The sequence below is a fragment of the Oncorhynchus tshawytscha genome, linkage group LG08 (genome assembly GCF_018296145.1).
Source record: "Oncorhynchus tshawytscha isolate Ot180627B linkage group LG08, Otsh_v2.0, whole genome shotgun sequence".
Lineage (NCBI taxonomy): Eukaryota > Metazoa > Chordata > Actinopteri > Salmoniformes > Salmonidae > Oncorhynchus > Oncorhynchus tshawytscha.
In genome coordinates this window covers 32,971,489-32,994,776 of record NC_056436.1, presented here as the reverse complement: position 1 = coordinate 32,994,776, position 23,288 = coordinate 32,971,489, and the positions used below count along the sequence as shown (strand labels likewise).

The following is a 23,288-nucleotide window of genomic DNA, read 5'->3' as shown; positions in this document are numbered from 1 at the left end:
GTTATTGAAAGGGAGAGCACTTGAACATTTTTCAAATGCATTGAGAGACTTGTAGTTCTCAATGGATGTAAAAACTGTCTTTGCTTGCTGTTTGAAGTGAAGATGGCATTTACTTTGAGAAGCTCCACAGGTCATTAGTGGTTGTGTGTTAAGCCAATCAAAAATACTATCAGATCCCCAAATGGGCACATAACGACACTACCGGTCAAACGTTTTAGAACACCTACTCATTCCAGGGTTTTTATTTATTTTTACTATTGTCTACATTGTAGAATAATTGTGAAGACATCAACACTGAAATAACACATGGAATCATGTAGTAACCAAAAAGTGTTAAATAAATCCAAATATATTTTATATTCAAATAGCCACTCTTGGCATTCTCTCAACCAGCTTCATGAGGTAGTCTGGAATGCATTTCAATTAACAGGTGCCGCCTTAAAAGTTCATTTGTGGAATTTATTTTTAATGTGTTTGTGCCAATCAGTTGTGACAAGGTGGGGGTGGTATACAGAAGATGGCCCTATTTGGTTAAAGACCAAGTCCATATTATGGCATGAGCAGCTCAAATAAGCAAAGCGGCATGACAGTCCGTTACTTTAAGACACGATGGTCTGTCAATGTGGAAAATGTCAAGAACTTCAAAAGTTTCTTCAAGTGCAGTCGCAAAAACCATCAAGCGCTATGATGAAACTGGCTCTCATGAGGACCCCCACGGGAATGGAAGACGAAGAGTTACCTCTGCGGCAGAGGATAAATGATTCACGGAGATCAAGTAACAGACATTTCAACAACTGGTCAGAGGAGACTGTGTGAAATCCAGCTTTAATGGTCGAATTGCTGCAAAGAAACCACTACTAAAGGACACCAATAATAATAATAAGAAGAAACTTGTTTGGGCCAAGAAACAACAAGCAATGGACATTAGACTGGTGGAAATCTGTCCTTTTGGTCTGATGAGTCCAAATGTGTGTTTTTGTTTCAACTGCTGTGTCTTTGAGAAGCAGAGTAGATTAACGCATGATCTCTGCATGTGTGGAGATATATTTTTTTGTAACTTGTCAAAAATAAACTTTTTCTCTGTCATTACTGTGTAGATTTATGATGAGGAAAAAAATGTTTAATCAATTTTAGAATAAGGCTGTAATGTAACAATGTGGAAAAAGTCAAGGGGTCTGAATACTTCCCGAATGCACTGTGTGTGCGTAGATTTATTTTATTTGTTATTGCTCAACAAAAAAATAATATTGGTCGACCCAACAGCTTAACAATCGACCAGTTCGCTAATTGGGGTCAGCCCTCTGATTTCAGAGGGGTTGGGTTAAATGCGCAAGACACATTAGAGTTGGCATTCAGTTGTACAACTGACTAGGTATCCCCCTTTTCCCTAGTTCTAATCAGTGTCAATCTTTTTAAATGTATTTATTTAAAACATGTACATCTTGGTGAGGTTAAAAAAATAAAAAGTGGGATGCATGCCAGCAAAGCCACAACTCTAAACAGTACTTTTTAATTGCACTATAACAGTGACAAACTGTTAGGGCCTACATAAAGCTATCCCAACACCTTACCACTGCTACAGTTCATTCAGCCTCATTTACTGCCTTTAAAAAAACAACTGATATGGCTGACTTGTTTAAACATATGTGGTTTCCACTGACAATTGAGATGTACAAACTATGGAATAAAGGGGAGGACGAGCAGATAAGAGGCTATCTGTAATTTCTATTAAGACATTAATGAGCGAGCTAGGATGGACGTAGTCAATATAACTTTGTTCAGCACTTTTGAAATGTACAGCGGCAGAATTCAGAACATGGCTCGTTCTTAGTGTTCTCCCTGTACACCAAGTCAGAACCGTAGGGGGCATATAAGCAGACAATCAATGAAAGCTTTTACAAAATTCAATGATTACATTTTTCTAAAACAACAATCAGAACAGTAGGTGAAATGAGGGGTAAATAGACCAAATTATTAGGGTGAGGCACATGGGCTACTAACAACTTACTACACAATATACACTTAGTAATACTTTCTTGGCTACAGTATACATATCTCCCTGGCATATTACATAATTTATGCAGCAGCATACATGACATTTTTGGACTCTCCTTGTTGTGCTTTGCTCACTTGAACAGGAAGGTGGCACGGCACGGTGGTCCTTCGTGGGCAAGTTTTGTCATCAGTCTGTCATTCTCTGGATTTATGGTGCTTTCAAGACAACTGGAAACTCGGAAAAAAACAAGGTCCAATCATGATGACACCATTGATCTTCAGGTCGTAGCTCTAGAAAGAGGCCCGAGTTCCCGACTTACAATTCCGAGTTGAATGACCGTTTAAAACATTCCGGAATTCACAGTTGTCTTAAACTCACCGAAGTCTGATTTCACAATGCCAAGTTTCAGTTGTTTTCAGCACGGCACAAATCATGCTTAATTGACAGCATGAATGTTTATTATTTTTAAACTTGGAACAGAGACACTTAATCCCAGATTTGGGACCACACAGCCACTTCACTGAATAGCAGGCTAGTGATCGCTTTGCAATGCTTGCAGTTAGCCTTTGTCACTGATTCCACCCAAACCACTCATTGTTGAATTTCCAACTTGTGTAATGTTTGGCCGATGAGCACCAATACGTTTTTATCTATAATTTCTCTTCATTTATCTTGATATGACAAGGATTAAAAGGATTTGCCAATAGATTGTCGACTTCATTCATGATGACTGCTAGCTAAGATTTTGAAAGTATGATATTGACAGTCCAATCAAAGCTAAGGTAGCTATAAACTTCATTTTATCTATTGCCAATGACCTTGGGCCTTCTTGGATGGGCACTTCTAATGTAACTCTATGGCAGCACACATGGGGCTTGGATTTTCAAGGTCTACCCTTAGACTTGGCAGTGACGTAGGGACAGAACACAGAGATTATCATGGTGCAAATAGAGAACATTACCAACACCTACGTGTTTTCCGCTGGCTGCCCCACCACCACAGAAAGCATTGATCTAGGCTGAAACACCTGAATGACAGGTTGCCACTTGTTATAATGCACTATTTTAGTGATGTTTCAAGAGACCTGACCATATACACGGAGTGTACAAAACATTAGCAACACCTTCCTAATATTGAGTTGCATCCCCTTTTTCCCTTCGAACAGACTCAATTCGTCAGTGCATGAACTCTACAAGGTGTCAAGCCTTCCACAGGGATGCTTCCCTATGTTGACTCCAATGCTTCCCACAGTTGTCAAGTTCGTTGGATGTCCTCTGGGTGGTGGTGGACCATTCTTGAAACTGTTGCACGTGAAAAACCCAGCAGTGTTGCAGTTCTCGACTCATACAGGTGCGCCTGGCGCACCTACCATACCCGGCTCAAAGGCACTTAACTTTTGTCTTGCCCATTCACCCTCTGAATGATACACAATTCATGTCTCAAGGCTTAAAAATCCTTCTTTAAACTGTCTCCTCCCCTTCATCTACACTGATTTTAAAGTTGATTTATTTTAAGAAGGGATAATCGCTTTCACCTTGATTCACCTGGTCATGTCATGGAAAGAGCAGGTATTCTTAATGTTTTATACACTGTCGTACCAGAAATATTTTATTTATATATTCTTGAGTTTCAACAGTCATGTTTGTTTAAATGTTCTGGACACTTAACTCTCTTGGTGAATGAAAAGCATGCTGTGTGCTCATGCCATTCTGTTCAGAGGAAAGGCTTGGTGCCTGTTAGGAAGTTGATGTTTTAATCCTTCTGCTCCTAAGGAAGCCCTCAGTTAATGAGGTATTTCTCCTGTAGACCAATGACAGGAAATTATACTTACTTGAATGACAAAGAATGAGGTAGAAGGATGGATGGGCAGTGAGAAAATGGAGAAAGGAGGAACATAGAGGGGTTCAGGATGTGTTGGGATAGGGCAGGCTTCAATTTGGACAGAAATACAACTTTTAAAGATCAGTATTAATCAAGTTTACAGATGGGCATTGCTTCTGACATATTTAGATCTGTTACATCAACTTGGCTAACAGGGTGCTCGAGTGCTGGACCTCAGATGTAAGGAATCTACCCTGAGGGCAGGCAGTGTAACCCAATTCAATCCCATCTGCTTATGTTTCACATCCTGCTTTACACTGGTAAAATGAGCGATAGCGAGCCATGCCTAGTATAGTTCAAATGTCAAATGAGGCTGGTGTTGGTTTATGGTGATGGTGCAGGCTTTGCTGCCATGTGAACTAACACCTATAGCACAATACTGGAGCCAAAGGGTTGTTCAGAATGGTCGGGACTTCAATAGTCATTTGAGGGAATCACTACATTTAGTGTTAAAGTTGCCTCTATCAGATTGAGCCGGCCAGGGTGGAGTTTGTGTTGGAACACACACTCTTTAAACAACCGCCCACAGATCAGCAGGAATTGTTTTATCTTTACTTCTCCTGCACACACCTGCCTGTCTTTCTCCCTTCTGTCTTATTTGCTTCCAACTTTACCTGAATCATGTTTCACTCAAATTCATACCTGACTTTATATTTTCTATGTTATTCTTCTTAACCTGGAGAGAGTAATGGGTCACGTTGTTGATGACTCAGTGAGCTAAATCTTATCCCTCTCCACCCCTTGGTTAGTGTCCGAAAGAAACTTTCATGTTGCAAGTTTAAAGTCCTCTACCTCTGTCTGGGAGACGTTAGGTTTCCACCCATGTCGTCCACATGAGTCAGAGCCACACCAGGGTGTGATGCATTTCCTTTCCTGTAGGGCCGGACTCCACCACCATCATCCTTCTGACCACAAACCTAGCCCTAGCCAAGTCAGCATCAGTCCCTTCCCTTCAAAGTAACAGCCTTACCTCAGCCAGCCCAGCCCAACTCTAGCCAGCCCAGCCCAACTCTAGCCAGCCCAACTCTAGCCAGCCCAGCCCAGCCCAACTCTAGCCAGCCCAACTCTAGCCAGCCCAGCCCAACTCTAGCCATCCCAGCCCAGCCCAGCCCAACTCTAGCCAGCCCATCCCAGCCCAACTCTAGCCATCCCATCCCATCCCAACTCTAGCCAGCCCATCCCAACTCTAGCCAGCCCATCCCAACTCTAGCCAGCCCATCCCAACTCTAGCCATCCCAGCCCAGCCCAACTCTAGCCATCCCAGCCCAGCCCAACTCTAGCCATCCCAGACCAGCCCAACTCTAGCCATCCCAGCCCAACTCTAGCCATCCCAGCCCAGCCCAAGCCTAGCCCATCCCAGCCCAGCCCAACTCTAGCCATCCCAGCCCAGCCCAACTCTAGCCATCCCAGACCAGCCCAACTCTAGCCATCCCAGCCCAACTCTAGCCATCCCAGCCCAACTCTAGCCAGCCCATCCCAGCCCAGCCCAACTCTAGCCAGCCCATCCCAGCCCAGCCCAACTCTAGCCAGCCCATCCCAGCCCAGCCCAACTCTAGCCCAGCCCAGCCCAACTCTAGCCAGCCCAGCCCAGCCCAGCCCACTCTAGCCAGCCCAGCCCAGCCCAACTCTAGCCAGCCCCCAGCCCAGCCCAACTCTAGCCAGCCCATCCCAGCCCAGCCCAACTCTAGCCAGCCCATCCCAGCCCAGCCCAACTCTAGCCAGCCCATCCCAGCCCAGCCCAACTCTAGCCAGCCCATCCCAGCCCAGCCCAAGCCCATCCCAGCCCAGCCCAACTCTAGCCAGCCCAGCCCAGCCCAACTCTAGCCAGCCCATCCCAGCCCAGCCCAACTCTAGCCAGCCCAGCCCAGCCCAACTCTAGCCATCCCAGCCCCCAGCCCCCAGCCCAACTCTAGCCTGCCCCCAGCCCCTGCCCAGCCCAGCCCAACTCTCCCAGCCCTGCCCAGCCCAGCCCAACTCAACTCTAGCCTGCCCAGCCCAGCCCAACTCTAGCCTGCCCAGCCCAGCCCAACTCTAGCCTGCCCAGCCCAGCCCAACTCTAGCCTGCCCAGCCCAGCCCAACTCTAGCCTGCCCAGCCCAGCCCAACTCTAGCCTGCCCAGCCCAGCCCAACTCTAGCCTGCCCAGCCCAGCCCAACTGCCCAGCCCAGCCCAACTCTAGCCTGCCCAGCCCAGCCCAACTCTAGCCTGCCCAGCCCAGCCCAACTCTAGCCTGCCCAGCCCAGCCCAACTCTAGCCTGCCCAGCCCAGCCCAACTCTAGCCTGCCCAGCCCAGCCCAACTCTAGCCTGCCCAGCCCAGCCCAACTCTAGCCTGCCCAGCCTGCCCAGCCCAGCCCAACTCTAGCCAGCTCAGCCCAGCCCAACTCTAGCCAGACCAACTCTAGCCATTCCCAGCCCAGCCCAGCCCTAGCCATTCCCAGCCCAGCCTAGCCATTCCCAGCCCAGCCCAGCCCTAGCCATCCCCAGCCCAGCACAGCCCAACTCTAGCCAGCCCAGTCCAACTCTAGCCTGCCCAGCCCTAGCCTGCCCAGCCCAGCCCAACTCTAGCCTGCCCAGCCCAGCCCAACTCTAGCCTGCCCCGCCCAGCCCAGCCCAACTCTAGCCTGCCCCGCCCAGCCCAACTCTAGCCTGCCCCGCCCAGCCCAACTCTAGCCTGCCCCGCCCAGCCCAACTCTAGCCAGCTCAGCCCAGCCCAACTCTAGCCAGACCAACTCTAGCCATTCCCAGCCCAGCCCAGCCCTAGCCATTCCCAGCCCAGCCTAGCCATTCCCAGCCCAGCCCAGCCCTAGCCATCCCCAGCCCAACTCTAGCCAGCCCAGTCCAACTCTAGCCAGCCCAGTCCAACTCTAGCCAGCCCAGCCCTAGCCAGGCCAGTCCAGCCCAACTCTAGCCAGCCCAGTCCAACTCTAGCCAGCCCAGTCCAACTCCCAGCCCAGCCCAACTCTAGCCAGCCCAGCCCAACTCTAGCCAGCCCAGCCCAACTCTAGCCAGCCCAGCCCAACTCTAGCCCAACTCTAGCCAGCCCAGCCCAGCCACACCCAGTTTGCATGCTTGTCCAGCCTAGGGGAGGCGTGACATAACATAACGTGACCCTTCCCGGAGGACATTCCGCCTGTGTCACGGGGCGAGAGGAGGGCAGCGGAACACTTGTTGGCTGACCCCCACCAAGCTCCTTATTCGGTAAAAGTGTGGCCTGAACTCGAGCCCACCCAATTTAGAATGTTAACTGTGAGGGGAGGACATGACCGTCATGTTACTAAAATTAGGCCTGGATCAGACGGGGCAGAACTCTCCAAAGGAAAAACAATAGACGTGTTACCAGTCCTGGTCTGAAGCGTTGATCAGCCACCACTCTACTCTGGAGAGTTTTGGCCTCAATGATGAGGACTTTTTAAAAAGGTTAGATCTGTATTAAAGGCACTAATGAAAACTGGTATTTTATACATTCCCTAAAGTGTTTTTGTGAGCGAGGGAGGCAGAGTGGTACAGCTCATGATTCTATTGCTGGGATGTTCTTAGCCATAAAATGTTATGGGACATGAGGAAGAATACCCATTTTTTTTAATACCAGTTAAAATGCTGAGTAGCCAGTCTATTACAACATCCTGACGCTTAAAACCTACAGTGTCATCAGACTTGACATGCCTCAAGATGGTCTTTATAGAAGTAGCTCCATGAGGGTGAACGTGGTATCATGATCTGAGGTCAACGCAACACTGGTAACGTGGCTGTGCTTGTCTCCTGTAGATGGGAGGGGGATGACTGCGGTCCCATTGTGCTCGTCTCCTGTAGATGGGTGAGGGAGGGGGATGACTGCGGTCCCATTGTGCTTGTCTCCTGTAGATGGGTGAGGGAGGGGGATGACTTGCGGTCCCATTGTGCTCCGATGGGCCTCCCTGGACCTTCAGTGACTTCGGCATGAGTCATCCTCTCCACTGGACGGACAACTCTGTGTCTCTGTGTTGAATCAGGTAGCCTAGTTGTTAGAGCGTTGGGCCAGTAACCGAAAGGTTGCTGGATCGAATCCCCGAGTTAACAAAGTAAAAATCTGTCGTTCTGCCCCATAACAAGGCAGTTAACCCACTGTTCCCCGGTAGGCCGTCATTGTAAATAAGAATTTGTTCTTAACTGACTTGCCTAGTTAAGTAAAGGTTCAATTAAAAATCTGTTTTTCTCGGTACTTCTATATCAGAAGCCTAATGTTCTAGTAGCATGTATTGCTTGCTGTAAGTAAAATAGGAACATTGGCACAATTTATTTGGAATATGATGCAATCATCAACATCTCCTGGCTAATTTTAACCTGCAAATGAATAAGATAAATTAATAGTGCAAGGCTAAGTCATGTAGTGAATGACGGCCAACTTGTGAAGTAATATTTTTCAGTAAGTACTGTGGGATTGCAGTTTTCTTACCACATATAAAATGTGAAATTATGAGCACTGCTGAATAACTGAAAATGAAAATAAACGTACATCAGTGTAATCTCATGACCAAATTAGGTGCTGGCCCAAAATCATTTCTTACCTCATGAAATTTTATTGGTCTTTTTTTAATCTAGTAACACAGAACCGTCCACAAACAGTTTCTGCTGGGTATTCCTCAAAAGGAGCTCTCTATTCACAATGCTGAATGCAACGGTTCTGGGACAATGCTCAAAGCAATGGACACTTGAGAGAGAACAGTGTTGGAGGGCCTGTTACACCACTCAGAGACGGAACTAAGCCATGATTTAGTTATGACAGTTAACAGACACGACTAGTGTCACAGCTACTGTCTGTCAAATACCCCAAAATCGTATGGCTTGTAATTTTAAAGTTTGTAGCTCATAAATCTATTTTTGTAAATAACTTATTACTTTATGGATTTGATTTTTTTTTTTTTCCTTTTTTTGAATGTCCTTTTTTCTGTGGCTTTGTGAATATCTACACGACTTCGCTGTAAATCAGCTTCTTCGTATGTGTCTTAAGAGGGTTTCTTTGTGTGTTGAAGATACAGCTGTGTCAGAGGGGACGTACAGCCGAAATGCACCGCTACAAGCATCCTCATTTCCGGACTAGTTTCCCTAGTGAGGGGCCCAGGATGGGGAGCGGGGGGTATGAGGAGAGCACCAAGCAGCCCGCCAATAAAGCTTAGTTGGCTTGTGCTCTGCTTGTTTTTCCCCTAGACCCTTTTCACCCACTCTATTATTTTTGTCTTCCTTTCTCCTTAACTAGATTTATGCTAATTCCACCAGTCTATTTCTGTCTTCCCTCCATTCTCTACCATTTCTCTCTCCCTCCCAACCTCCATCTCAGAGAAGGCAGGGCTGCAGGGAGTCTGTGGCAGTAGCAGACTAGGGCTTGGCTCTCTGCAGCTCTGATCTGTACCTGGAAGATCAGACGAGGCCTCTTCTTTAGCAGTGTGCAGCCTACAGTGGAGAAGATCCCTGCCATGTTCTGACTGATAGCCAGCCACAGTTTCTCATCTGTTCTACTATCTGAGCACTGGCTTTGCTTGAGCTCACCCCTAAAGCTGCTGCTCACTCCATTCATATAGTGCATTTGGAAAGTATTCAGACCCTTTGACTGAATACTCCACAATCAACACACAATGCCCCATAATGACAAAGCGTGTATTAAACATGTATTAAAATGTTTAAACAGATACCTATTTACGTAAGTATTCAGACCCTTTGCTATTAGACTGGAAATTGAGCTCAGGTGCATCGTGTTTCCGTTGATCATCCTTGATGTTTGTACAACTTGATTGGAGTCCACCTGTGGTAAATTCAATTGATTGGACATGATTTGGAAAGGCACACCTGTCAATATTAGGTCCCACAGTCAGAGGAAAAACCAAGCCACGAGGTCAAAGCAATTGTAAAGCCCCTGAGACAGGATTGTGTCGAGGCACAGATCTGGGGAAGGGTACCAAAAAATGCCTGCAGCATTGAAGGTCTCCAAGAACACTGTGGCCTCCATCAGTCTTAAATGTAAGAAGTTTAGAACCACCAAGACTCTTCCTAGAGCAATCTGGGACGAAGGGCCTTGGTCAGGGAGGTGACCAAGAACCTGATGGTCACTCTGACAGAGCTCCAGAGTTCCTCTATGGGAGAACCTTCCAGAAGGACAACTATATCTGCAGCATTCCACCAATCAGGCCTTTATGGTGGAGTGGACAGACCGAAGCCCCTCAGTAAAAGGCACATGACAACCCGCTTGGAGTTTGCCAAAAGGCACCTAAAGACTCTAAACCCCTAAGAAACAAGATTCTCTGGTCTGATGAAACTAAGATTGAACTCTTTGTCCTGAATGCCAAGTGTCACGTTGGGAGGAAACCTGGCGCCATCCCTACGGTGAAGCGTGGTGGCAGCCTCATGCTGTGGGGATGTTTTTCAGCGGCAGGGACTGGGAGACTAGTCAGGATCGAGGGAAAGATGAACGGAGCAAAGTACAGAGAGATTCTTGATGAAAACCTGCTCAGGACCTCAGACTGGGGGCAGAGGTTCACCCATACAACAGAACAACGACCCCTAAGTACATAGCCAAGACAACACAGGAGTGGGTTCGGGACAAGTCTCTGAATGTCCTTGAGTTGCCCAGCCATAGCCCGAACTTGAACCCGATCCAACATCTCTGGAGAGACATGAAAATTGCTGTGCAGCAACGCTCCCCATCCAACCTGACAGAGCTTGAGAGGATCTGCAGAGAAGAATGGGAGAAACTCCCCAAATACAGGTGTGCCGAGCTTGTAGCGTCATACCCAATCAAACCTGATGCTGTAATAGCTGCCAAAGGTTCTTCAACAAAGTACTGAGTAAAGGGTCTGAATACATATATTTGTTTTATTTTTAATAAATTAGCAAACATTTCTAAACCTGTTTTCTTTGTCATTATGGGGTATTGTGTGTAGATTGAGGAGGGGGGGAAAAGACACTGTATTCTGAACATGGCTGAAATCCATGTCTTATGTCTACTTAGCATTTTATTCTCAGAGATGCCCTTCACATGGAAACTTCTGACATGATAATCACCTCTTTTATTATGGGCTGCTTGTCATGCGAGTCTGTCCATCGTCATGGGAACAGTCACCATTTCATACTGTCATTCCTACCCCTGACACATTAACCAACAAGAACTCATCTCTCTGAGCAATACGATTTGATAGCAAACCTTTCATACACAGGACAGTAATGGAATCAAAAGGAGGGGACATTGAACAAAGGCTGTGATCGAATTCAACCTTTTTTGAGATATTGAAGAACAGAACAGCAACTCCAGCCTCTAGCAGCAGGCAGATGAAACAGAGAACACACTGGACCTCCACAGCAAAGAGGGAGCGAATCAGCAGGGCGCTGCTAGCTGGACACTGCCTGGAACAGTCTGGAAAGTCCCCTGTTCATTCATAGCATAACTTTAGGCCAAAAAGTTTACATTTTAGATTTTTGGCTACATTTAAAAAAAAAAAAAAAATGTTGGACATATTTCTAGTGGTGGAGGGGGACGTTAGATCCATGTGAAGTAATGTGATTTTGTTCATGTTCCAGAAAGCCCGATCTTGGCACAGGTCCGTCAGTCCATAACTCAAGTCTGTGGTATGCTATTTTTAATTAGTGTATGCGTGTCTTTGATGTTGGAATGGGGCTGAATCTGAGAGGAGTTTTCCTCAAGATACCCTCTGCGCTGGTCAGAGGGAGAGAGGGCACAAGAGAGAAATATGAAGAGGATGGATAGGCGAGAGGATATCGACAGATACAAAGTGGCTGAAAAGTACACTGGATCCAAGAGGGAATGTGCAACCATTCAATTTAGTGAAGACTTGTTACAGTTGGAGAGGGAAGAAATTCCTTTCGTCCCTGCCCTTCTGAATGGATGAATACTGGGCATTCTTCAGAATGAAATGGCTCTGAGAATGGCCTTCCTCTGAGCTCGCTGTCTGTATGGAGCACTCCATAACCAGTTGTGTAAATCTGGGAAGGGGGAAGATTCGGACCATGTGGAAGACTGCTTGAGTTGATCCACGTAAGAGGAAAAAAACATAATGAAGTTGGACTGAAAATACAGTTGTAGAGCGATCAATAGTGAGAGTAGCAAGATGATGTGAGTAGTATGGTATCGCTGTCAATGCCAGAAATCCAAGCACAAACTCGGAATGAGCTGGCATTAACTGAAAATACTCTATTTACTAGAGTGAAATCAAAGGCTAAAAACCTTTAGCTATACTATGTTTGCTTACACAAGGTCTTTACTCATGAATATTTTTATTTCACTTTCCAGTTACACTTGGATAGACAATCTGTTGATAAGCAACTGCTTGCTAAGGTTACGGTTTAGAATAAGGGTTAGGCTAAGTGTTACGTTTGGGGTTAGGATAAAGGTTGCGGTTAGTTAAAATGTTACTCTGATAGTTTGTAGAACGTCTACAGATGGACTATCCAAATAAAGTCTTGCCCAATTTAGTAATTACTGTACACGTGTAACATATTGCATGAGGAGAGGTTAGTTGCATTAAACTCCTTCGTTGGGATCCAGTCTCTTCTTCTCTCCCACATCTATTACCCCACTCACTTGCTGGATACTGGCACTTGCCTGTACTGAAGAGCCCTATTGATATGGAACCACTTGAGGAGGGGGAAGTGGGTGAGGGGGAGTGTTTGCTAGCAGTGGTAGTTGGAGATATCTCTGGTGTGTTTTATAGGACACTGTCTGCCAGTGGAGTATTTAGTATATTCTCCTCACTGGCTCCTTTTTACTGCTTGGGCTGAAGGTCTGTGTGTACATTATTCCAATGCACAGTAGTAGTTTGTCATACAGTGGAGGTAAAAGTAACAGATCTATTTGAGGAAGGGAAAATCCCCTGGGTGGTGGTGGATCTCTACTAGTGGGCAGTTCCTTGTTCTCCCCCATGTCCAGAGATGGTCTGATAACAGTTCTTCTAAGAACTAAATGTTGTTTTACAACTCAAAATATGTGAAGGAGAAGCAGGCTGATTAAGCACTGTCAGACATATCCTCTTTCCCCTCCCACTCAAATACATGTTCTAATGAAACGCAAGAACGCTGTCCTGCTCCGTCTTAGTCAAATCTGGGGTTTGTGTTCCACTTGGCTGACTGCCAGCGTGGAAGAATGGAGGCTGCTGTGGAAGTGTGCTAAAGTGTTTGAGACAAAGGTCAGCCTGCTCTCTGGGTGTCAGTGTAGTAAAACACCGCTGGTCATTGGAAATTGTACAATCGAGGTCTGATGATATCAGCGTTCCAAGACCCTTCTGCATTTAAGGCTCAACCTTGACTTTATTGCGATCAGCTTACAAGACTCATTTAGATCTGTCAGCCATGTTTGATTCTCTAACTCTATTCCAGTGGTTACAAACTGGGGGTCTTGAGTGTGAAACCATTAGTATTTTAATAGGCTTCATACACTGAGCATACGAAACATTAGCATTTTAATAGGCTTCATACACCGAGCATACGAAACATTAGCATTTTAATAGGCTTCATACACCGAGCATACGAAACATTAGCATTTTAATAGGCTTCATACACTGAGCATACGAAACATTAGGAACACCTTATTGAGTTGCACCCTGTTTTTGCCCTCAGAACAGCCTAAATTGGAGCATGAACTCTGGAAACTATTAGTGAAAAATCAAACAGCGTGGCAGTTCTTGGCGCACTCCAACCGTTACGCCTGACACCTACTACCATACCCCTTTCAAAGGTACTTAAATCTTTTGTCTTGCCCATTCACCCTCTGAATGACACACATACACAATCCATGTCTCAATTGTCTTAAAGGTTAAATAAGGCTTTTTAGCCGTCTCCTCCACTTCATCTACACTGATTTTGAAGTGGATTTAACAGGTGAACAATAAGGGATCACAGCTTTCACCTGGATTCACCTGGTCAGTCTTTCATGGATAGAGCAGGTGTTCATAATGTTTTGTACACTCGGTGTGTGTTTGTATTTTATATTCATACCTTTGCCTATTCCATCTGGCTAATGGCATTGAACTACGATACTGCACCAAATTCATGTAAAAAAACAAAAAAACATCTGTGGTTCAGAACCGTATCTTGACCGATATCCAGATTAGTGACCAGAAAGCACTCGTTTCAGTCTGCTACAGCTGCATCTTTACCAGAACAATGGGGTACCTGCCACATTTTTTCATTGATCATTTTCATAATTCACATATGTCTGTAACATCACACTGCCTTCAATAATAATTAAGTTTGAGAACCACTTCTCTAATCAATTAAGCCTGGTGCATTTTATTTGGTTTTACAGGAGCCTATCACACAAACACAATGTCATTCGAGTCATCCCTTATATGTAAATAATGCTGATGTAATCTGACCTTCTTCCCGATTCCTCTCAGGCGGGAAGTGATGGCGAGAGCATCGGGAACTGTCCGTTCTCACAGAGACTCTTCATGATCCTGTGGCTAAAGGGAGTGGTCTTCAACGTCACCACAGTGGACCTGAAGAGGTGAGGGAGAATGCACACCACCACGTTACACTAGCCTTCTCGCTCACTCCACCACCACGTCACGCTAGCTAGCTCATTTCCCCCAGAAGAGGTCAGCCTTCTACACTTCCTCTGCTCCTGGAGAGCCAGGGGAATGCTCTCTCTCTCTCTCGCTGTCTCTGTCTGAGCTTTTCTGGGCTCTCCACTAACACTCTGATCCAACCCCACCTCAAACATTTTCACCTTGTGGCTTATTTGTTTTTCCCATGACCTTTCCCAACCTGGAGAAATCTGGAAAATAAACAAGCTGCATTCTGGAGAGGCTGTTTGAGGTTGTGCTCACTTCCTGCCTAGATTTGGGGGTAAATTGTATTTTTCTTACTCTAAAATCAAAGCAGAATCTAAAAGGATCGGCTTCCCCTCCCAAAGTCATTTGAAGTTGATTTAGTCTTGGCTGAAAGTGCAGTAAAATTTCTTGTCCATGTTCTGTAGAAGGCTGCCTGGCAGCTCCTTGCCCAACCATTATATTCCTCAATGCATCACCTGAACACTTCCTGATTTGTTTTTCCTCTTCCCGGGCCAGAGCTATTGCCATACAGTATGTGTGATTATTTTCAGATATAGTAATGGACTTGATTTCCATGGGCCTTTAAATCATTGACTGACAGTATAGTATACAGGAGGCTCTGATGAAGTGTTGTAGAGGGTATAGCTCAGCCATGCAGATACTTATGCGTCTCTTCTCCTGAGAAATCTCAAACACTGCTACCTCTGCCAGGGTTGGTCCTGTGGGTAATCTAGAGTTGGAAACAAAACAAGACTGGGTAGTACACAGAGCAACCTTCTCTTTTTTACATTTGGAAGCACAGGGAAGTTGTCTTTGGCTATCTGTGAATGTATTTGCATATGTATCTATAACTGTGTGAGGGTGTGTACGAACGAGACGAGCTTCCAGAGGTCTTGTAAAGGGCAGTGGAGGATGTCCCGCCCACTTAAGTGTCTGTTTTCCCCTCTTTTGTCAAACATGTCTTTGTTCAGTTCTGACCACATAGTGCTTTGACCTTTTTTTTTAAATGACTGATAAAGGCTTCACTTGTCCCACACAGTAGTGTGTTCACGCTCCAGTCAACAGAACGAGGCAAAGTATTGCACAAATGTATTTAATCCTGTTTTATGGAACTCGAGGACGGTACATTTTCTAACCTTAATGTTATGACCTTGCTTTGGAAAACTGTTCAAAAAGCCCTTTTGGCTGAATTTGAGTAACATTTTAGTTATCTTTTTTTTAAGATCTTTTTTAGTTATCTTACCCCCTCCCACTGTTCCTTGATGTTGCCATGGGGCGAGGGTGCTTCCTGTGCTCATGCCAAAGGATTGAGGTCACTTCCTGTTTTGGTGCCCCTGTGACTAGTTGGTCTTACGAGTCTGTTTCACAGCTCCCCTTGTAGGGAGACTGTAACCGCGGTACTTTGCACATACCATTGGCCTGCATGTGACGCGGTCTCTATGGCTAGATTAGTGGTAGGCTGTTCTCTGCATCAAAGTTAATTTGCGCCTCACTTTTTTTTGGTAAACTTTGCTCTGACATGACAACCCTGATAACTAACTAGCAGACACACAAAAAAATTCTTCTGCTTTTTACTTTGTAATTCTCTTATTTTGTGGCCGTTTATGGAACATGACTCGGCTACGTGCTGTTGATTGGTCATTCATCACTCACTCATTATGTTCTGTGTGTTCATTATCTCACCTCCCAGAGACATCTGGAACAAAACAAAAAAAATCACTGTGGACAGAAGAATGCACATGGACATGCGCATACATGACCCTGTTGAAAATAAAGTCCAACCCAGGGTGTGTGAGGGGGGACTGTGGAGGGCCAGTGGAGGGCCAGAGTGGTCTGGAACAGTCTAGCATGGGACAGGGATTTGTGTCCTGTCTATTGGCCACAGCCCCCTCCACTGATCTGCAATAGAACTGGGCCCTGGGAGACAGAATAACGCTTTAATGGTTGTTGATGATTTTAAAGAGTAGATAGACTAGATGGATTATAGGGATATACAATTATAGATTAGTGAGTAATCTGTGAAGGCTCAGTTTGAGTATAGAACTTTAGTATCCCTAGGGGAAACTTGGTTTTGCAGTGAAGTCATCTGTACAAACAAGACAGACATTTCAACAACATCAAGGAGAGGGAAAGGGGGATACCTTGTCAGTTGTACAACTATATGCATTCAACTGAAATGTGTCTACCACATTTAACCCAACCCCTCTGAATCAGCTGCCTTAATCGACATCCACGTCATTGGCCCCTGGGGAACAGTGGGTTAATTGCCTTGCTCAGGGGCAGAATGACGGATTTTTTTTATTTTTATATATATATATTTTTTTTACCTCTATGATTCGATCCGAGCAATCTTTTGGTTACTGGCCCAACGCTCCTACCTGCCAGGCGATCTCTTAACACAGTATAAGATAATCATTTGGCTGATTGGAATATTTACCAGTGCGTTGTGACATGCCCACTAAATCCCCTCTCTTCTCTGCTCCCTAGGAAGCCTGCAGACCTCCAGAACCTGGCCCCAGGCACACACCCTCCTTTCATCACCTTCAATGGGGAGGTCAAAACCGACGTCAACAAGATCGAGGAGTTCCTAGAGGATGTCCTCAGCCCACCCAAGTGAGTCGTCTGGTCTGGTTGGCAACAGAATTTCACACCCACTAGGCACTTCACATCAGACTGCCTCCACGAGTAGATACCTACGATACAGTATACACTCTGTCAGATCTAACCAGGTGGATCATCGGTTTTGTGTGTGTGTAGGTTCACCAAGCTTGGCACCAGACACCCTGAGTCCAACACAGCTGGGATGGACATCTTTGCCAAGTTCTCAGCCTTCATCAAGAACTCCAAACCAGATGCCAACGAGGGTGAGCTTTCCATCCCTACACGATAGATAGATGTAGTTCCAGGTTACTACTCAGAAGTCAGTGAAGAAGCAATACTTAGAAATGGAGTTGCACTGGTGGTGCAGGAAGAGTTCTGTGGTTGCTAAGCGACAGTGGTAGCCTGAGGTGATTGGTGGCTGGGTGAGAGTGGGGGTCTGACACGGGAACACAGGGCTTTTGTTCTCTGTCCCCAGGCCCATTCCTTCCCCTGTCCCCCATGTCACCTGGCTGGGCTCTCTTTAAAAAAAAAAAAAGAAACATCCAAACAGCCTGGTAAAAACAACCCAGAGATGGACGTGAGCTCAAAGCACCTCTCTTCCCTATCATATTGTGTTGTGACCATGGGAAGACATGATTTGGACACGACAACAGGTGACGGTATACTGTAGCTTTGCCTCGGTCATATTGGCTAGTGTTTCTCTGTCTGTATGCTATGTTAATCTGTTTTATGACATACAGTATCAGTTCATGTCCTTTTGGTATCTTGGATGGTATGGTTTCTATTCTCCACCCTGCTGTAATATTGACCCAACCGTGATGGTTGGCTTTGAATTCCTTCTGGGCTATGTCAACACCACTGCTGACAGTCCTATCGGAATGATAAGCATGCCCTGTTTTATAAGACTTTAACATGTCAAACGCATGCCTCGTCACACTCTCTCCAAATGGCTACATACTCTACAATCAAATGAAATCAGTAGAATTTGCTCAATAAACCAGAGTCCAACCCCTGCTATCTATGTTGGCTGAGTGGACCATGCCTTATTTGGGGTCTCGAAGAAAATGCTAAAAACTGTCAGTGAGGAATGTCTGTGAAAGTACTTATGCACGGCAGCTCTAGTTCTGCCATCTTGCTATGAAATGCTGCCCTCTGCTGTGTGTTTCCTGTAGTGTCTGTTTGGGAAGGGGTCCAGAATATTCAACACAATGCAGGCAGGCTGGTTTGTGAATGCTATAATGCAGTTGACAGTTGTTGCGATAGTGTAATGAGAGATGCTGAATGTTCCTTTTTGTGCTGTAGGTCTGGAGCGTGGCCTGTTGAAGACCCTGCAGAAGCTGGATGAGTACCTGCGTTCCCCACTGCCTGACGAGATCGACCACAACAGCATCGAGGACATCAAAATCTCCACTCGCAAGTTCCTGGACGGTGACGAGATGACACTGGCTGACTGCAACCTCCTGCCCAAGCTGCACATCGTCAAGGTGAGACTGAGGGTATCAAAACAAGATATTCTACACACATTAGCAGAGTCCATGTAGTCCATGAGCCAGACCCCCAAATTTGGGCCTTTGGGCTCACTTGGGGTTACAATGTCTCTTAGTGAGTTCTTTGAAGGGCAATGGTCCTAGAGTTGGAAAATGTCTGGTAGTCGTTGCGAGAAGTGGAGCTTTCTCCGGTTATCACTTTCTTCCCTCCTTCCCATTCGTTTTTCCCTAATACTGAAGTTGTTGGTCACGTGTACCCTTTTTAACCATGTGTAATTGGAAAGTTTTGATTCACAACTATTCATCAGAACAATTTTTCTGAATGTTCAGGTCAACAGAACTTTGACCTCTAGAATTACCAGTATACATTGCTTTAAAAAGGAAACCCTGATACATTGTTTGACAAGTGATTTTGGAAATATAATTGACTTTGAAAGCCACAGCTACAACTATTTAAAAATCACCCATATTATGCCACTGACAGAATAATTTAAGCTTAGCCATAGAATTCCATGTAGTGGGGCAGTTATGTTTTTGTATTGTAACTTTGGTGATAGAGGCACCACATTTCACACACACTGCTAAAACAGTTTAAAAAAAGAAATAAAAAGATTTGTAGATACATGGTCATCCCAGGATTCACACATTAATCACACAGAAGTATTTTTCCAATATGGCCACCAAACAATTCAATAGGGTCTCGTTGGATCATGACCACACCTGCATTAAATATTATTGTAGTATGCCCAATATCTTAAGTTCATAGTGATGTAGAATATATAACCAAATGACCCAGGAGTGTGTGTGAGAGCGCTGAGAGCTGTTGCCAGAGAATGTATGTTAATTTCGCTTAGATAAGCTGCGTCCAATGTCGTTTTAGAGAATTTGGCAGTACGTCCAACCGGCCTCACAACTGCAGACCACGTGTCATCACGGGCAAGACATGACTTTGGGAAACCCTTGTATAGGCTACTGACATTGTTTGTCATAGGGTAAAATCCATATGGGGGAAATGAATGGGATGGAGGGAAGAAAGTGTGATAACTAGAGACTGTTCAAAATACTGCACTGCTGTCATACATACTGCCACATCGCCACCCCAAATCTATTTTTATTTGTCACATGCGCCGAATACAGCCTGTGTAAACTTTACCGTGAAATGCTTACTTACAGAATTGATTAGGAGCCCGTCAAACGGCAGCCATCGCCTCCGGCGCCGTTATTCCCCAAGTGAGCCTGACTGACTATTATAGTGATCACTTATCAAAGCTACCTTTGCTGATAAGGTAGTCCAATGCTGGAATGCTGCTGTTTGCAAAACATCTTATGTACGGGTATCTTGGTAGCATATGCCATTCTGTGACCAAGTCATGTTGTACCACTCTTTGCCTGTAGAGGGACACGTTCTCTAGATGTTTGTTCTGAGACTAACTCACTTCATCAATGTCCACCTCTATCCACAGGTGGTGACCAAGAAGTACAGAGGCTTTGACATTCCCAAGGACATGACGGGCATCTGGCAGTACCTGCAGAATGTCTATACGCGTGAGGAGTTCACCAACACCTGCCCCAGCGACAAAGAGATTGAGATCGCCTACCAAGACGTGGCCAAGAGGCTGGTCAAATAGGGCTACTCCATGCCCCCTCCCCCTAGCACTGGGATTGGTCTGTTCAGACACGAGCAAGAACTATGAACTACCTTTCCTTAGCTCATTTAAAGCAAACCTAATGCATAAATATCTGATCCTTCCGTTCCCTTTTTAATTTTTTGGAAGATTTCTTGAGTACATGAATCTCAAAGGTCCGTTGGTCATTGCTTTTTTGTTTTCTTTCTGTTATGATGATTGTTTCGAGGCGTCTGACTGGCGAGTTGGTCGAGCTACCTGCCAGATTGGATGCAGGCTAGTGTGTATCGGAGCTTATCAGTTTTGGAGGGCCATCGATACACACACTATAAAGTGGCCTTCCGGCTGACCCTCTGTTTCCACAAGGGAATATGGTCACAAGCGTTTTTTTTCTGTTTGTTCAATATTGATTTGCATTTCATGCTTGCTATGAAAGTAACCATTACAAGACTGATTTTGCGTGTTGGTTTAAACAGTGTTGAAAGCTTCAGTGTTTTTGGCTCTAGAGAGTAAATGAGGGCAGGTGTCACTGCATGTACTGCATTAGACGCTAGGCCAAACCACAGTTGACATATCAGCGCGATATGCTTAATTTTACTGTTGCGTTGCTTGAGTCAATTGGTATAACTATAATACAGGTAAGGCTACCTGTTGTCCACGTTCTGATACCATTTACTCCATAACCTTGTATGTGGACACATGGGTGCAAACATCCATGACACTTATGCTACCTGAGCTCAGTCTACAGTCGGCTCAGATGTGCCAGGTCCTTAGATTAGATGTATTCAGCTCAGAACAAGGGAACTTAAGATGCGTGAAATATTAGATACTATGTAGCAAACAAAACCAACCTTTTTTAGACTTGTATGGGAATACAAACTGTCCTTCATCACTGCATTGCCTCATATCACTGCTCCATATAGACACTGACACTCTTGGCAGTAATGCTCAATTTGTCCAAAATGAACGTTTTTTTCGCTCTCTGCTGTACAGTACGAAGGGAAATCTTTAGCTTGTATTGTGCTGGCAGCAGTGGTAGTTTTCTATTACACTTCAGCCACCGAAAAGGGGACATTTTATTCGTGTCTCACTGTGGATTGAATGACTCCTGTTATCTAAACTAGTGAAGTAACAAAAACACACACTCGCCATCGTTCTCCTATCGCATACAGAAGATCCCCAATCAACCATCAGAAAAGGTGACACTAAAGATGTTTATGAGGATAGGCATCGGGGAGAGGAGACCGGTAATGTTGTGACTGTCATTTAGGATTTCATTTTCTCATTATTTAGAATGCTTTCAACAGTAGTGAGTGTATTCTGTCATAGTTTCAAAAATGCTTTAGTGTGGATAAAGCAAAAATGTTTTTTTTTTTCTCCCCTTGTTTTGCTATCCTTTCAGACATTTGTTGTAATACAAATTTGATAAAAGGATTTGTAAATATTTGTTTTGATTATTCAGAGTTCAATGTGTAAATTGTATACATTCATTGGTTGGTTTGAATGGGGGGTACTGCTTGGGTTTTAGTACTAGAAGACATCTCCTCTGGCCTTTATTTGTTTTCTCTTGCTCAGACGGTTTTCAAAAATCACTGCAATTACGACATGTATATGTCAATTTCAGAAGAAAAGATCCAGGCTTATGTCATGGCTTTTTTTTTTTAAACAATATTGACATTATTGAAATAAACCTATTATTGGCACTCTGGTTTGTGGGTGTGATTTGCCTGTGGGTTGTTCCAGAAAAGAGGATCAATGAGTTTTAACTAGCTAACTGTCATGAAAATGCAAAAATACCCAGATTTTTGAGGAATATAGAATTGGCATGCTATAATTTACTCATTAATCAACAACCCATATTCAAGACAACTTAAGCTTCCTAAATTAATCAGACAATCAAGATATATTTAACTGCTTATCATATAGTTAGCTGGCTAACTATATGATCCTGCTTTCTGGAACACCCCTCTGGGCTAATGACCTGGCGGCCTACAGTTACTGTGTATGTCCTTGTGCTATGTTCAGTGGTGTAAAGTACTTAAGTAAAAATAATTTAAAGTATTACTTAAGTTGTTTTTGGGGGTATCTGTACTTTACTATTTTATATTTTTGGACTACTTACATTCCTAAAGAAAATATTGTGCTTTTTACTCCATAAATATTTAGTAGTCATTACATATTGAATGTTTAGCAGGACAGGAAAATGGTCCAATTCACACGCTTATCAAGAGAACACATGTTCGCCCCGACGGCCTCTGATCTGGTGGACTCACTAAACACATGCATCTTTTGCAAATACTGAGTGTTGGCGTGTGCTCCTGGCTAGCCGTAAAAAATAATAATATATATATATAAACAAGAAAATGGTGCCGTCTGCTTGGCTTAATATACGGAATTTAAAATTATTTATACTTTTACTGTTTGATACTTAAGTATATTTTTGCAATTATGTTAACTTTTTATAGTTAAGTATAATTAGAACAAAAATAGTATTTTACTGGGTGACTTTTTACTTGAGTAACTTTCTATTTAAAACTTATTTGGGATCGATGTCCCTTCCATGGGACGGTTGTGCTAACGTAGGCTAATGCGATTAGCATGAGGTTGTAAGTAACAAAACAATTTCCCAGGATGTAGACATATCTGATATTGGCAGAAAGATTAACAAGAATTTAAGCAAACTGCATTGTCCAATTTACAGTAGCTATTACAGTGAAAGAATTCCATGCTATTGTTTGAGGAGTGCCTAATTTTGAACAAAGTTATTAATAAACATATTGGGGATATTTGGGCAGTCTTGATACATTTTTAACAGAAATGCAATGGTTCATTGGATGTCTAAAACTTTGCACATACACTGCTGCCATCTAGTGGACATCTAAATTGCAACTGGGCTGAAATAATACATTATGGACTTACTCTTGCATTTCAAAGATGATGGTACCAAAAAAATACAAAAGAACGGTTGGATTTTTTTCTTTATTTTTTACCAGATCTATTGTGTGTTATTCTCCTACATTCCTTTCACATTTCCACAAAGTTCAAAGTGTTTCCTTTCAAATGGTACCAAGAATATGCATATCCTTGCTTTAGGGCCTGAACTACAGGCAGTTAGATTTGGGTATGTCATTTTAGGCAAAAATTGAAAAAAAAAGGGTTGTATCCT

General features: G+C 44.3%; 1 protein-coding gene across 2 annotated transcripts in view; it reads left to right on the top strand.

Annotated features, from left to right (window-relative positions):
- The window catches only part of LOC112256605 (chloride intracellular channel protein 4), a 29,209-nt gene extending 7,384 nt beyond the window's left edge, over positions 1-21,825 (top strand). Inside the window, exons 2-7 of one of the 2 annotated variants that reach the window (XM_024429942.2) lie at positions 13,475-13,592; positions 14,254-14,363; positions 16,897-17,022; positions 17,167-17,273; positions 18,313-18,494; positions 19,961-21,825. In XM_024429942.2, coding sequence (XP_024285710.1) covers positions 14,308-14,363; positions 16,897-17,022; positions 17,167-17,273; positions 18,313-18,494; positions 19,961-20,125 — 636 coding nt within the window. In that variant the 5' untranslated portion in view covers positions 13,475-13,592; positions 14,254-14,307 and the 3' untranslated portion in view covers positions 20,126-21,825. The remainder of the gene's footprint in view (positions 1-13,474; positions 13,593-14,253; positions 14,364-16,896; positions 17,023-17,166; positions 17,274-18,312; positions 18,495-19,960) is intronic. The other variant, XM_024429941.2, reaches the window with a different exon arrangement.
- Positions 21,826-23,288: the final 1,463 nt, after the last annotated feature.